The 15,842-nt window shown below is 40.2% G+C and overlaps 1 protein-coding gene across 1 annotated transcript in view; it reads right to left on the bottom strand.

Moving 5' to 3' along the window:
• Positions 1-15,842, bottom strand: part of ZNF536 (zinc finger protein 536) — a 331,239-nt gene that overhangs the window by 178,694 nt on the left and 136,703 nt on the right. Inside the window, exon 6 of the mRNA XM_059481763.1 lies at positions 2,302-4,473. Within this exon, the coding sequence (XP_059337746.1) occupies positions 2,302-4,471 (2,170 nt within the window). The 5' untranslated portion in view covers positions 4,472-4,473. The remainder of the gene's footprint in view (positions 1-2,301; positions 4,474-15,842) is intronic.

Here is a 15,842-nt window from a genome sequence, read left to right on the forward strand (position 1 = left end):
ATGCAGTCCATAGTGATGAACAGTTCCAACAGCAAGATGACAATAAAATTTAACTTTCAAGTACTAAACAATACTTAGATTTTTTTTCTGTTAAAATGTAATACTTTCATCCTTTCATCTGATTAAAAAGTTATAAAAGCCCACACACTAGCCCTGATAGGATGTATGACACTGAGAGCCTACTTACATTTACTAGTAACTATAGGAGACAATCAGATATCAAAATAAAAGGTCTTATTTTCTTCAGTAAAAACAAACATGCTTCCAGCAACTGTTACCACACATATTTTGCTTTCATTTTCACATGCTTTGATATAAATGCATCAGGTGTGAAAAAAAAAAAAAAAATAAATGGTAGTTCAAGTTAAAAATAATTTTAAATTAGTGGTCACAGAAAGAACAACACTGCAGGGCTTTTTGCCTCTGAGGACAGGAAAAACTTCCCACAATAATACATTTAACGAACCAGAACGCTTAGAATTAAAGTTTTCAGGGCACTCAAAACACAGCAACTTTCACATGCATTGTTTCAAATCCTCTTCAATCTCTATCAGTTCAACCTCACTCAGAAGACACTGGGGCTCTGTTTTTCAAAACATTTCCTGACAGCCCTGAAAGGCTTCAGACAGAATTTGAAAAATTTCAGGATCTTTTCTTTCTAATTGCTCTATGGCTTTGCAAAACAGAAGTGACAATTTTTTAATAAAGAGTATTCTCCCTCCCCCAACAATGTGTAGGATTTTTTAAAGTGAAAGTCAGAAAAATAATCTTCTTCATCCTGACATATTTTCAATCCTCTTAAAAAAATCTCAACAACTATATATAGTATGAAATTAGCTCTTGCCTGTTAGCCTTGTTCCTACATAGAATTTTCTAATGCGTCTCCCCAGTAATAAATTGCAAACAAGGCTATGACTCTAAGGGTAGACTGTGTTTCATGGGTGTTTAAACAGCATTAAGTACTATAGGAATCTGTGGAATGTGGAGTGCAGATTTATGTGTCTTAACAATTTCTTTACTGGTTTGCAATAAGCCAGCAAACTAACACTATTTTTATATTAATTTGGCCTCAGAAGTAGAGTATACTGGAGCATGGCAAGAACAACAAAAGTAAACTGGCATATACTTAATAACTGTAACAGTGAATTGCCTCCAATACTAAAATATTTATCGAAACTGGGGGGAAAAAAGCTAAAAAGAATTACCCTCAACAGCCTGCTACCAGCTCTTTAACAGTGGGCAATGTAATGCCTTAAGGTACCTCAAACTGTCTTTCATTTTCTAGACTTAATGGCTGATTGCAGAAATCAATGTTGCCATTAGTAACAGAGTATTTGTTATGGCATGATTTCCTCTGTTGTTAGGCTTGCAGAATGATTACAGTATTAGTGAGGTGCTTTCTTTATAAAGGGCTGAAGATATAACTTTCAATTTACTATCCATTAGTAAGTGACTTTGGAAATATACATGAGACCAGAAATCTTACCTGTTATTACTTGGAGATTTTATTTCAGCAGTCATAGGCTAGTAACTTTAAAAATTGTACCAGGAAGCTCAATATTTTATAGAGATCTCCAATGAAATATTATCTGCTTTGCTATTTTATGCACAGCAAGTTAATATGACATATAATACAATTAAAATGTTTCAGTCTGACTTCTGTTTTTTCTCGTACTTTCAAACGGGTGTGAATTAAGCAGAAGGCTTCATACAAGTTAAAATCTGCACATAAGTTAGAAGATTGTCAGAAGGTTAGTAATTTGTATTTCTGAATCTCTTTTTTAATCAGTCCAGTGGCCAGGTACAAGGACATAGCTAAGGAACTGACATGGCTGTCAGAAGGAGGGCAATCAGAGAGGGGAGCCAACATGCAGTTTATTAACTACAGCTCAAAGAAGGCATCCTTCCTCACCCTTTTACGTGGAGAATAGGGCAGGATCTGCAAGAGAGACACCATGAATAGAAGAGGAGGAGAAAACCACAAAACCACCTTCCAAAACCTGGAGGGAGAGGCCCTGGAAGAGGCACAGCCATTGGTGGCTGCTCAGACCCTGCAGGGTGGGAAGGTGTCAGCTGAAAGGCTGGGAAACCTGCTGCCCTTGCAGGGGAGAAGGGTGAGCAGAGAATTAACCTCAAAGGCATTGCAGGAACCCAAACACAGATGTTCTGGCAAATAACAGCACATCCCTGTGGACTGTAGGAAACAACCTGACAAGAGAATGCATAAACTACTTTACTGCCATGATTCCAAATAGAGCTATGAAGCTTTCAGTGCAGAGAGGGAAGAAGAAGTTATCGTACCTGAAGAGGAGGGTGAGGAAGGATGAGGGCTGTCCTCCTGAGCACTCCCTGTCTGCGAGAGACCCCCACCTACTCCACTTTCTTCAGTAATGTTAGAGGACCCTGGTGTTGTCGACCTGCTGACAGACTGAGACTCTTGATCACTTCCAGACCCACGCCGCTCATCGAGACTACCTTGAATTATTTCATCTTCTCCTTTCCTGTCTCTTTTGTGGACCCTGGAGTGAACGACCACTTGGTGGTATGTTCTAAAAACCCTGCCGCAGTCCGGGCATTCAGTTGGCTTTTCTTTTATGTTTCCATGACTTTGTAAGTTGTAATCGAGTCCCTGGTTCATACCATGTGACAAAAAATCTCTACTGCCTTCTAAAGGGTCTAGTTTGCTTGGCAAGTCTCTCTGATTGCCCATTTTAGTGCTGTGAACCAAATCAGCAGGCATTTTCTGCTTAGAGCCATCTGCTCCTACTAACACATACTCCCGCTTCTCCTTATCAAACATAACTCCGGCATTTGCCAAAGTGTCTTCGTGGCTGCGCTGTATCTGCTGCTCTTTAGACAAAAAGCCATGTTCCATGGCCATTCCCCTTGCCATAAGCTGCCAGGCCTGATAGCTGTTTACTGGATCCATCTCTGCTGCTTTGGCGGCAGCTTGTAACCTTTCTATACAGCTGGATTTCAGAGGAGGCACCAGATTGAGACAGCCCAATAAAGAATGTTTGTCCCCCTCAGCAATGCCGTGGCCAATGCCAGAAATGGGGGAAAGGAGCTTGCCCAAGACTTCCTTCTCTTTCATGGGCATGTCTCCTTTGTTGTAGATCTGATTTTGTTCGCTCAACCTCGCCTTGTCAGGGGGAAGAAAGCCACTCTGCAAACATGACAGATATCTTGAATACAAGTTTGCATGAGCTTCCTGGGACATGCTGCTGATGGAGACAGGTACTTCAGGATCATTAGGAGATTTGTTCTTTACAGATAACTTATTCAGGTGAACTTTCATGTGGTTTTTAAGAAACCAAGGCTCTTTGAATCGCCTCCCGCAGATCTGACAGCAGTGTTCAAAGGAATCCTTGTGCTTTCTCATGTGGCCTTTTAGGAACCAGGCTTGGCTAAACACTTGGCCACACACCTCGCAGCGAAACTCATTGGTGGATTGTTCCCCATTCCCGTTGGAGCCCTGGCCCTGTGCTGACTCTGCAGTTATGTGAGCCTTCTCCACGTGGCTGATGAGCTCCTCCTCCTGCGAGGCAGCAAAGTCACACAGAGTGCACTTGTAAGGCTTGTGTAGGATCCTTATGTGCCTGTCCAGCTCTTCTCGCTTCTTAAACTTGCCTTTGCAAAACGTGCATCTGAACCCGGCTGTCTGAGCGACAACCTCTTCCTGGACGCTGGCTGGCTTTGGAGAGGGAACAGGGTTTGAAGTATCAGGTGTGTTGTGATTAGGTGGCACAGACAAGTTGCAGTTTGCGAGCGGCATGGGCTGGGTGTGCTGCTGTGTTTTCACATCGGGCCGTGGCTGCAGGAGGCTGCTCTTCATCTGCTTGTCCCGAAGAATCGCTCTCTCCTCCAGCTCATGCAAAAGTCTGTTCTCTTCTCGGACCCTTCCACGACCTTTGCCAAGGTTCCCAAGCTTGTGAGTACGCAGGTGTATCTTCAGGTTGCCTTTCTGAGCTGCCCTGTGGTCACAGTAGGGGCACTTGAAGGGTTTCTCTCCAGTGTGGGTTCTCATGTGCAGCGAGAGGATGCTGTTGAAGCGGAAGCGTTTCCCGCACAGGGGACAGGGGTACTTCCTGTTCTTCCTGGCATCATCCTCGATGTCGCTCATCTGAGACATAATGCCCAGGTTCTGCCCATTGAGGAACTGCTGCAGATCCACACGCCCGTTCAAGCTGGTGTCCACCTCTCTGTTGAGCTGGTTCGCCAGCAGGGCCATCTGGCTGCTGATGGGCTGGTTTGCTATGGACATGTGACTTTTGTCTTCTAGTGGCACTGACGCCTTCTCCTCGGGATTCTGCCTGCTCTGGAGCTCTGGGAAGGCATGGCTGAGCTGGGAAGTGATCTGGTGCAGCTTCTGACTCATTGAATATTGCCCATTGAGTATGGTGCTGTTGAGATGGGCGTCAGCTTCTGGCACAGCTGAAGAAACACCAAGGCACAAACTAGCTTCCTCCATCTCTGAAAATCAGAAGATATTTTAGATTCAGACTGTGAAAGAGCTACAAGCATTGAATCACTGCCGTACAATTTGCATTTTATGTTTTACCTACTCATAATAATGCAAAGGAATTAGTGTAAAAACAATTAAAAGTGTATTAAGTGCCAACTGTGCTAGACAGTTTTGATCATACATGTACTCATTCTGCATGTGTACCAAAAAATATTCATTACTATTTTAAAATATGCGACAATTTCAAAATCTAATTATTACAGAAGGGGCAAAGGCATTTACCACCTCCCTTGTCCTTCTTGTGAAAATGCACCTGTCTGCATTTCTAAATCTATAAAAAAAGAAATCTTAGGCATCTCTCCCATTTTCATTTAAAAAGCCAGCAAAAAAACCCCAAAATAGAAATCCATTTGTAACTTTCAGTTCCATTAAGCATATTCAATATATTACACATTCTACAATGAGAAAGATAGTTTTATGATTTGACAAAAAACCGATGGTATGATATTTACTGGTGTACAATAAAACAAGATAATGTTTTGGGAAAAAATAAAGGACAAGCTTTAGAACAATAAAAGGGATTTTGCTTTAGTCAACAAAAAGTGCAGTAATATCTCATTAAGCTGATTAGTATGCTGCTTAGAAACAGTACTAGGTGCTGTAACACATGATTATAATCATAAAAATCCTTCAGTGTTTGCAAGTAAGCATTAACGAGGTATATTAAATTTTAAGGAGACTGCGACTAGCAGCTTTGTAAACCTCTGAGATTAAGATTTAACCCTTCTGTTACAAAACATTGTTATTTTGTCATTTTGAAACTGAGCCCATCAAAAGGCACATAAATGATCTTCTGCCAAGTCTTTTAATTCATAGTTGAGAACCTTCAGATTTCTGTTCCTAGGAAAACTTTCCAGATTACAGAAGGAATATCTCTGGAAGTCTTTCGATGGGTGATACATGTGATTTAAGACACTTTGATTTGTTTTAAAGAGCTCTCTTATGGAACTAGATAAAACCAATTAAAATCTGGGAAAGGTGTTGTGGAAAGCCTCAACAAGTTTAAGAATTCTAATAACTTTCCTAATACACAGTAATGACTACAAATTGTAGCTGCGCTATGTATATTGCAGGAAATTAGAATTCAGAGCTGTTTGTAAAACACAAGTGCTCTGTTCTGGTCTGCATAATTGTCCACAATAATCCATCCTTGCCACTTCTCTACTCTATACAGATATAACGTATCTATAAAATTCTGTTAAAAATATAAAGTTTCTCATAACTAATTCATAAACTATATGATGCCATAAGATTATATTAGACTACAATTAAGATTTTTGTTGTTCAGTGGCGTGATTTGACACTTTATTCACTCTCAAAACCACTGAATCCTATAGGTTCTTAAAAATTTAATTTGGTCACCCCTCTCTTTGTCTTTAGCCAAAAGCATTTTTTCCCTGTGTCTTCCACAAAGGCTCCAGGCACAGCCTGGGTGGACTCCACTCCTCACACAGCTACACAGTGGCCACTTGATAGACAATTCAAGGTCCAGATCTGGCACACACTTAAAATGCATGTAATTGTGCTTGTGGGAGCAGTCCAGTAGACTTCAAAGGGTGACTCTTGAAAGCAAAGTTCCACACATGATTAAGTATTTGCAGGATCAGGGCCTAAAAACAAAGTATGGGAGGTCTTTGAGGGGAGACCTCTTTGCTCCTGGCAGATGACTGAGGTTGTGACACAATGCAGATCTTGTAAGTACAGGAAAGAGTTATATTCACATGTATTAAAAAAGAAAAAGAGCTACCTAATATTGCCCATAGACATAACAGATATTTTTCAAAATTTAACAGTCTGATTTGGGTCACATATTGGGGGCCCATTATTTGCCTGCTGTCAATGTTGTTATTCATAAAAATATAAAGAAGTTAAGTCTATAAAAGAAATCCACTTAAATTTAGCTTGCAGCGCCTGTTTTCCAAAAGTAGAGAGTAGGAGAACATAATTAAGCCAGGTGTTCACCCAAGGCCATGTAGCAAACAAGGAAAATTCTTAATTTCCATTCAAGTTTTCTGTGCAGCAGACCACAATCATTCAAAATGTGGGTACACACAAACCACTTTTTTTTAAATTTTTGAAAGTTTTCTTAACTTTTGGAACAAACCAAATTCATGTTCAAAAGGATTAATTAAACAACTGAATACTTGTGGTCCTTAGGTCTGCCATCACCTGAAGTTAACCGAGATTTTAAATATTTGCCTATGTGCTTCTTAAAAAAATAACAAATACTCTCACAAATAACAACACAAGAGAAACCCCAAAACCTGAATCTACTTTTTGTCTGGATTCCACATATCCAGGAGTGTTATTTCTCCCCACCATGCTTAAACAAGGCATGCTGGCAAACAAGAATGTGACAATTCCAGAAATGCATAGCATGTGCTGACGCACACAAACATTGAAGAATGTTTAGAAAGGTCTTTGTGAATTGTCATTATTCCATAACAGCTTCAAAACTACAGTCTAATTTTTTTTTTTTTTTAGTTGATCTCAATAGGACCCGGTGCTTTTACATGCTCAGAGAGGTTTGGGTAGTTAATTTTAGCATTTTATGCTCTATCGAAGTTTGGAAATGCTGACAGATCCCAGTGGAATTTATTAATTCTGATGTTTAACCCTAAGCATCAGTTCAAATGTATGGTTATTTGGATTGGGGAGGGGAGTTGTGGTTGAGGTTTAGTTATTCTGTGCTTCTTTTTCAAATATAACTTTAATAAAGTAACAGCAGTTGTAGCTGGAACATGGCAAGTTTTCCAATTTTTCCTTTTTGCTATTTTCTGTCTTCCAAAATCATACAGAAATATTTAATGTAGAATATTGAGAGAACAAGAAAAAAATCGTTTAGAGGAATACCAAATCCATAATTTCTCATTTAAAGACTAATAATTTTGGATTAAGTCAGGGGAACCTAACCCCCCCACATGGATCTTTAGGCATGGCAAATGTTTTACATTTTTTATTAAATATGCAGAAAGGTCAGCAAAGCCTGTGCTTAGTGAGCAACAACCAGCTCTGAATGCCACCCACTCTGATCAGCAGTGCAGTTCCTGGGGTCCAGCCACCACCATCTCAAGATGTATTCTTCACTTAAACTGCATCTCCCCCTCGTCTGCCCCTGCTTCTTGCAGGCCTGCTCCTCCCTCTGGCTCTGAATTGTCTCCTCTTTTCCTCACTCCAACCTGGTTTCATTGCAAAGCATAACCATGGCACTGAAAGTACTGCCCTGTGAATTTCTCCTCCTGCCATGCCCAGTTTCAGCTTTTCTGAACACAGGGACCTTGCTACTGTTCAGCTTTCACTCCTGGTATTCTTTAGCCCTTTCACAGCAAAACCTACCAAAATCTCATCTTGTATCCACATGCAAGACAGAAACAAAACACAGCCTCATCCATCATTCCACTATGAATTAGATAACTCAATCTAATTTTCCTAATTTCTCAAAAAAAAAAAAAAAAGAATTAGCAATTTCATTCTCCCTCTTTATCCATCATCCCTGTCTAGATCTGTGGCCAGAGAGGGTTACCCCAGGTGGAGCAAGGGGCTTTCATTCCCCACTGAGGCCCCTGCAGTTCATGGTACTCACCTTGGTATCAAGGTATACAAAAATAAAAAATCTGGAAAAGTCCATTAATAAGTGCTACTTTGATGCTCCATGCAGGGAAAACCTCTAGCTTTCAATTGTGAAATATATAGTCTATCACATTATTTTCATGATCCTGATCTCTCATATAAGGAAGGCACAGAATGTTTTGCCATCTCTCGTGCTGGGAACAGAAGCACAATGTTCTCTGTAGTTAACAAATGTTTACAAAATGAACCGCAAATCAAATTTGAGATTGTTAAAGAATTCAAAATATATTTGTTGAAGTTTATTTAGTAGATTTCTGACCTTTAATTGTCTCAAATGTTGGGTAAAGACAGTGTCTCTCAAGACAAGGCACCGCACTGGAGCATGTTGGGATCAGCAGTCACAGGCTGCCCTTTCCAACCTAAAGAAACCCTCAGCTCTTGCCCAGGTGAGTTGCTGTGGCCAAAAAGCCCCAAACCAACCCCGCTGCAGACACAGGCTACACCCAGCTGGGTTCTCTCTGCACTGGGCAGGGCAGCAGCACCTCTGGGAGGCAGCACACCGACCATCCAAGGCCATCTGGCCACAAACTGTGCCCAGCGTGCAGGATCCTGTTCCTCTGAGGAGGAGCTCAGCTTATGAAACTCACTGTGGGATACAGATACTATAAAATACTCTCTCTCATCTCCTACATAAAGGTACAGTGAGACATTCAAGTCCCTTTGATGATACTAATAGTTATTTTGATTTCACTCACATTTTTGCCCTCAAGACTATTTCCTGTGATATCAATAGCGAAAGTTCTGGCTTTAGCCATTTCAATTGAACACACAGATTTTATTTAACTATTTGAAATGGATTACTGGAATTTAAAACCAATTATGACACCAGAAATGCCTGTCATCACAACTACATTAATGTAATACGAGAAGCTGAGCTTCCTCTTGCTGGAAACAGAGAAAAAAATATGGCAAGCAGGATGAGAGAATTTAAAGATAAATCTATGCCTGGGCACACATGTAAACATATGCAGGCACATGAATATCTGTATACAGACACATATGTGCAGACACACACCTGTTATCTTTGTAAACAGATGGACCAAATTCAGCTCTTATTTACACCTGTTCATTCCTGCTGGACACACACACACACTGAAGCTCTCCCCTCTTCAGTGCTGTAGAGAAAACAGTCATTTTAAAGCCACTGTTGTGCTGTTATTATAGCTTAGATTAGGTTAGTTAAAAGATTTACAGTTCAGTAAGCAAAGTAATGCTTTACAAGCTCACGTGTTTAAACGACAAGCTCGCTCTGGCCCTGATCCTCTGAGCAGTTAGAGCTACACACACTCTTACTTATGCTTTCAGAATATAGACCTGGTATTTATCTTTCCAGCTAGAAAAATTCACATACATCTACATTATCTTGTGGTCCACTGGCAAATTCTAAATACTCCAATACAGACTGCTTCAGTTCTTAGCAACTCGTAAACAGGTATTGCTGAGATCAGAATATATATTGAATTTTTATTAAATATTGTTCTTATTGTTGCAGCAGAAACAGTTGAACTAAAGCTGTTATAAGCATAATACACTCCTGTTAAGAAATACAGAACACCAGACTAGTGAACCCTTTCAGGGTCATTAAACAGCTGTAAACATTATTACAAAAATAAACCAGAGATTTCATGCTTACATTTTAGCCCAGAGCTTGGTGTGCTGAGCAAGTACATTTTTTTCATCTCTTACAATCAACGCTGGTGACATTTGGGCATCCAAACAAATTACATCACAAATATTACTGAGGTGGGTAGGATACTGAGCAGTTTATTTGCCAGATGATTAATATATAAACAGTAGGGCAGGATAAATGACCTACTCTTCTTTGACTGATTTGTAGGCAATACTAAGACACATAGATGTAAATAGTTGGATTTTAACAAAAACATGTGTGCACGGAAGGGGAGGGGAGAGATCAGCTGTATTTAATGCCACCAGGACAGTATTATCCAGTCTGATAAAATGAAATAAACATTAGGCCAGATTCTATTCTCATTTTACTTATGTAAAATAGAGTAATTGCATCGACTTCATAGGAGTTTTTGTTAAGTAGGTGTCCTGTTCCTTGGGGTATAATATAATTATATCAGGAAAATATATGGTTTCTGGAATATAACAGGATGTCTTTAAAAAAAGAAAGTTGGCCTACAGGTAATGTGCCCTATCTATTTGTTTTTATTTAAACATTATTAAGGCCAGCTTGGTAATTGGCTATCACCATTAGTGACATTAGCACATTTAGGCTTTGTGGGCATTGCAGAGCACGTGTATCTCGCAGCTCCTGCTGGAGAGAGCTGGTTTGGAGCAGGAGCAGAGCACAGCCTGCCCAGAGCTCTGGGGGAGCAGGGCTGCCCCATCCACATCCCCAAGAGACTCCAGGGCTGCCTCATCCACAGCTCCAGAAGGCTCCAGGGCTGCCCCATCCACAGTCCAGGAGGCTCCATCCCACATCCCAGGAGGTTCCAGAGCTGCCCCATCCCAGAAGGCTCCAGGGCTGCTCCATCCCACATCCCAGGAGATCCCAGGGCTGCCCCATCCCATACCCAAGGAGGCTCCAGGGCTGCCCCATCCCACAGCCCAGGAGGTTCTGTGGCAGCCCCATCCCACAGCCCAGGAGGCTCCATCCCACAGCCCCACTCCATCACCCATCCTCCAGCACCGGCACCACGCAGGGGGCAGCCGGGAAGGCATTTGACAAAACTGTGGCTGCTTTGTAGTGCTGATATTTAAACAAGCTGCTTATTGATTCCAAAACAAAGTACTCCTTTAGTAACAACAGAGCCAACTCATTCCACAACAGTTTTTATGTCTTAAAGAAGGGTTAGCAGAGGGATTTTGAAGTTTCAAAAGTCATTAGCAGACAGAAAATGGTTTGCTGAGGCTGTACTGCCTTTGCTGTGGGCTGGGAAGAGAGTAGCTTTCTAAAATACCTGTTACATCTGCAGGGTACTTTCTAGTTAGCACAGCCTTTGGGACTGATAACTGATCAGTGGAAGATAAATCACCAGAGCAGTCTTTGGTTGGTAGCACCCATGGAGTGGAGGACTGTGAACCGTTTGTGATCACAATCTAGGAAGATGAGCACAGAGGAGAGGAGAGGTCATTTATAAATCTCACTCACAGATTAGAATAGAAAGATTAGAAGAATGCAGACAAGCTGTTTGATTTATTGCTACTTTGCATGTGACTTAGCAAAATCTGTTTTCCTCCTTATTTATTCTATTTCACTTGCATATACTTAAGAAGTCAGATCCAAAGAGGAGAAGGATAAATAATTGCTACTGAAAGTTCAGTAGATTAAAAAATAAAAAAAAAAAATCATGATTTTTTTTTCCAGGCACTGGTTGCATCTGGGATCATTATTTCTTAGCTTATAAACATTGATTCTCATTTTACTTTTTTTTCCTAGTGATCTTTTGATGGCAAAAGTAAAGAAAAGAGTGATACCAAAATTCATATTGGAGCCTTATTTGTGGAATGCTTCATTAAACTAAAGCTTCTGTTACTTTAGAAACAGCATTTTTTAAAGTAAATTTGTTATTTTCATGTAATTTGGAATGTATACAACTGATTAAACCCTCTCCAATTTGATCAATTTCCTGTAGCTCCTATCTGATCATTCACTTTAATTAATCTAACTGGCATCCACATCAGATTGAAGAAACCTTAAAATTAAGCTTTTAATGAACCACTTTACCATCACAGAGTACAAATAAAATAATAATATGCCTGGAAGACTCTACAAAGCATATTTATTATTTCATTTTTTTGTCATTTTTACAGCATGGAAAGGGCTCTGAATCTCCTATTCTCATCTGAGGACACTGCACTGCTCTGGAAGTCTGCAATGCTCTAACCCATTATATAACATTAAAAGATACATAATGTTGACCCTATTAATCCTGCATTCCTCACACAGGAAAGTTCCAAATAAAAGGCCAAGCATTTCAGCTGGGTGAGGACAGGAGGATCAGGCCCCCTGAACCAATTACAAAGAGATCAATAGAGAAGAGTTAAGACCACAGAACTCAAAGCACAGTTTGAAACAACTTAAATCCAAAACTGTAATGATGGGTTGATGATTTTTTTTTTCATTTCACAAAGGCTTAGACTTAGATTTTGTGCACAGCTAAATATAATGTCAAATGCACATATGTCCCAGAGATCAAAGTATGATTGACTGTGAAATATTCATATGTGATAGCCCAGCGAGATTTTGTTCGCAAGGGCACCTGTCAGAAGCATAAGCTTGGATACAAATCATCAAATAAGTATGTGAAATCATTACTAAAACCCAGGCATGCAATCAGATAGTCAGTTGTCTGAAACTGCTGGACTGTAGCCAGCACAGTGGCTCAACAGACTAATGCTTTGGTCTTTGCAGATCCTCAGGGGCCTGGTTCAGTTCCTCCTGCTACTGGTCAGGTCAGCTGTCTGTACCTAGTGTTGACTTTCCTGGCACTTAATGCAAGGAGCAAAGCAAAAAAACCTGGGTCCATAAGTTGCCTTTGACCTGAGCCACAGAAACATCTGCTGGTTGAGTCACAAAGTGCTTGTTGGCCAAGTTTAACAGGATCCGAGCCTGCTGCGGATCAGCTCTCTCAGCAGTAGGTGTCACTGCAATAAATAGATGGATTTCAAGGGACAAAGACACTCATTGCCCGGGAAAATGCATAAACAGAACATCCCTGAATAGAGAGACTTTTGAAAAGTATGTGGTCCAGTTGGACCTTTCCTTTAACTTTATGCAAAATGTTGGGAATCTGGTTTAGGGAGGAATTAAATTGCACGAGTGGGATTGCCAACAACAACAGCACCGTAATTTTGTCCTTTAGTCCTGTGTCACAGAGATCCTTTAATTCACATTAATCACCTCCCTGCAATCCCAGGTCTATTAGGTAAAGACTGTTACAGTTAAACCTTTTAAAAAAAAAAAAGCTCTCTAACAAATTAAGTCATTTGCTCTAGTGGAACAAAAGACCTAGTTATATGGAAAGACTCTGCACACTCAACTGTGGTTGTAGGACTGAAAGACCCCAAGGTTAGCCTATTTTTTGTCAAATTAGACAGCCTATACCAACCCTATCTGCATACAGAACAAGGAGAGAGAGAATACTTATAACAGCTTGGGAGGTGGGGGGATGATGTCTCAAGTATAGATTTAATTAATAGAATGCATATTTTGAAGAAGCAGTAACCAATTTATATTTGAAACAGAAATATTTGGTATGCCAAGTAATATCACAGAGATGTCAGCCAAGTCTACACCATATTTGGTTTCATTATCACAAAATGGTTTGTAGGATAATTAAGGATGCTCCAAATTGCATGCTATTGAGTTAGACTGTAGACAAAACAATGCATCACTAAGCATATGGGCTACCTGTGATGACATCAAGACAGAAACTACGTGCCTAAGAGAATGTTTTTATAAAAAGGAAAGATTATTATATTAAATCTTGTGTAACCTGTTGCACATGAAAGAGAACATATGTGATAATACATACCCCTAAAGTACATATATAATACAACTGCATTTATTTTACTCCCAATAATTCTAAATGGGGAACAAAAGAGAGGAAGAAATATAGAGAGAATGAAAAGATCAATTGCTGCATTCTTCAAGGTCAGTATATTTAGGAAAAAAACAATATTAAAAATAAAAAGTCACCCCCATGAAAAGCATAAAGGGCCACACTACAGATGTGGAAAGAGCTCCTCGTTTCCCCCCAGCAGCTCCTGCCCCAGCATTCCCTAAAGGCCTCCAGCACATGGAACCCCAAAGCACACTGTGATCAATCAGAGAGGAGAGGAACACCTTTGCTAAATGTTTCTTTGCTGGGTACAGAAACACCCAACATCTTAATACAATGGAAGTGGAAACAGGTAGAAATTCAGAACTTGCCCAATTTCTGTGCTCCCAAAGAGCATAAAGGGACCAAGGTTTTTTCAGAATTTCAGCACTGTAGAAATAAGTATTCCAAACTGATCATTTCCACATCTCATTTAGGAAAAAGCTTGCCATGTATCTTGACTTAAATAGATGGCTCATCCTCTGTAAAGAAGCCAGGGACAGCATCCAGAACTCTTGACTCCCATTGCGTAGTCCAGTATGCCAGATAGCTTTCCTTTATCAAACATAATTGACTGCTGAATAGACAGAGTTTTTTAACTCATGGCAAACCTGTCAGCATAAATTTTTTTTATTTGTTTAAAATGCTAGATTTTTTTGTTTTTTAATAACAGAGATTCTTGGCTGTTAATACTTTCTATCTCCAAATTCTATCTTCTTTCTTCCCTCAATCCAACTGATTCTTCTTCTCCCTATAACACATAGACTTGGTGACAAAAAATACCACACAAAATTTAGATGGTCGTAGTGATTCTTAGATACAAGTGGCTTTCATGAGTTATTACTCATCATATTAATTTAATACTAATTTCCAGGGGGAAAAAGGAAAAAAAGAATAAAGCTGAGAAAGCCTTAAAGTTTGAGTGAAATGAGATGGAGTAAAAGATGCAGTTGAAATAGGCAGGGACACTAGAAGCAGGTTAATGCTGGAAAATAGAGCAAACATTTCACAGAATACCCCTTGTGTTTGTGGTCTCCCAAAAAGCAGAAAGAAAAAACTCGTTAAAGAATTAAGTGGAAAAGATAGATGAGGAAATATCACACAGACTAAGGCATGAAAAAATGTACCTAATTAATACCAAGTAAAATGAAGCAGAAGAAAACACAAATCCCCTTTATTGCATTGGTGTTCTGTTCTGCCCATATTCTTACTCATACACCACTGCTTCTGCCCTTCAACTTTATCAATTGATCACTGTCATGAGCACAAGAGCAGAGCTGGGAACTCTAAGGCCAACGTGGACCTTCTGAGCTGTTTTCCCACTGATACAAGTGGCTTGGGCTTACCAGGGTGTGGTTAGCAGTCTCTGTGCTGCTCAGACACCCACCCTGAGGAATTTCCAGAAAACAAACTCTTTATCCTATGTTCTTTTAGAGGAGCAAAAAGAAATACACCACACTGCTCTTTCAGAGGGAGGAAGACAACCCCAAACAGGAGCATCTATACCAAAAGTAACTGACTCAGGGTATTTCCCTGTATTTTCCCTGATTTTAAATCCTCTCTACCTGTTGCAGCGAGATTATTCTGCCTTTTCCTCTGAATGGTGGTACCAAATAGTTGTCACAGTTTTGCAGTTAAGCCAAAGGAATAACAATGGTGTCACACCAGTGAGCACAAGAAAAGGTCCCATCTTTGCAGTGCTCTTGGCTTTGCAAAGATGGGACTTTTGTGCAGCCCCTGAAGGGAACAGAGAATCTCCTCCCTTTGCCCTGACGGATCAGGTACAGGAAAGGGAATCCCCTCTCTCTCCATGGAAGCAGAGATGTGAGCACTGACTGTGGTGAAACAGGACTCATCTTTAAGTGCAATGGCCCTCAAGACCCAACAAGCTGGGCACCAACTGCTGCTTAGGTACCCCTGTTTCATGTGGGCACAGTAGCTTTGATCATTAACAGAAAGGCACTGAAAACCTGGCAGACACATGGCAGATAGATGAAGCAGGGGAGAAGGAATACTGTAAAAATATAATAACATTCTAAAGCTACCTGCAGGATAAAAATCCTTGAAATAATTTTGATGTTAATTGCAACATTGCAGGCCCTTGGCTGAAAAGACAG

Source organism: Ammospiza nelsoni, chromosome 13 (genome assembly GCF_027579445.1).
Source record: "Ammospiza nelsoni isolate bAmmNel1 chromosome 13, bAmmNel1.pri, whole genome shotgun sequence".
Taxonomy (NCBI): Eukaryota; Metazoa; Chordata; class Aves; order Passeriformes; family Passerellidae; genus Ammospiza; species Ammospiza nelsoni.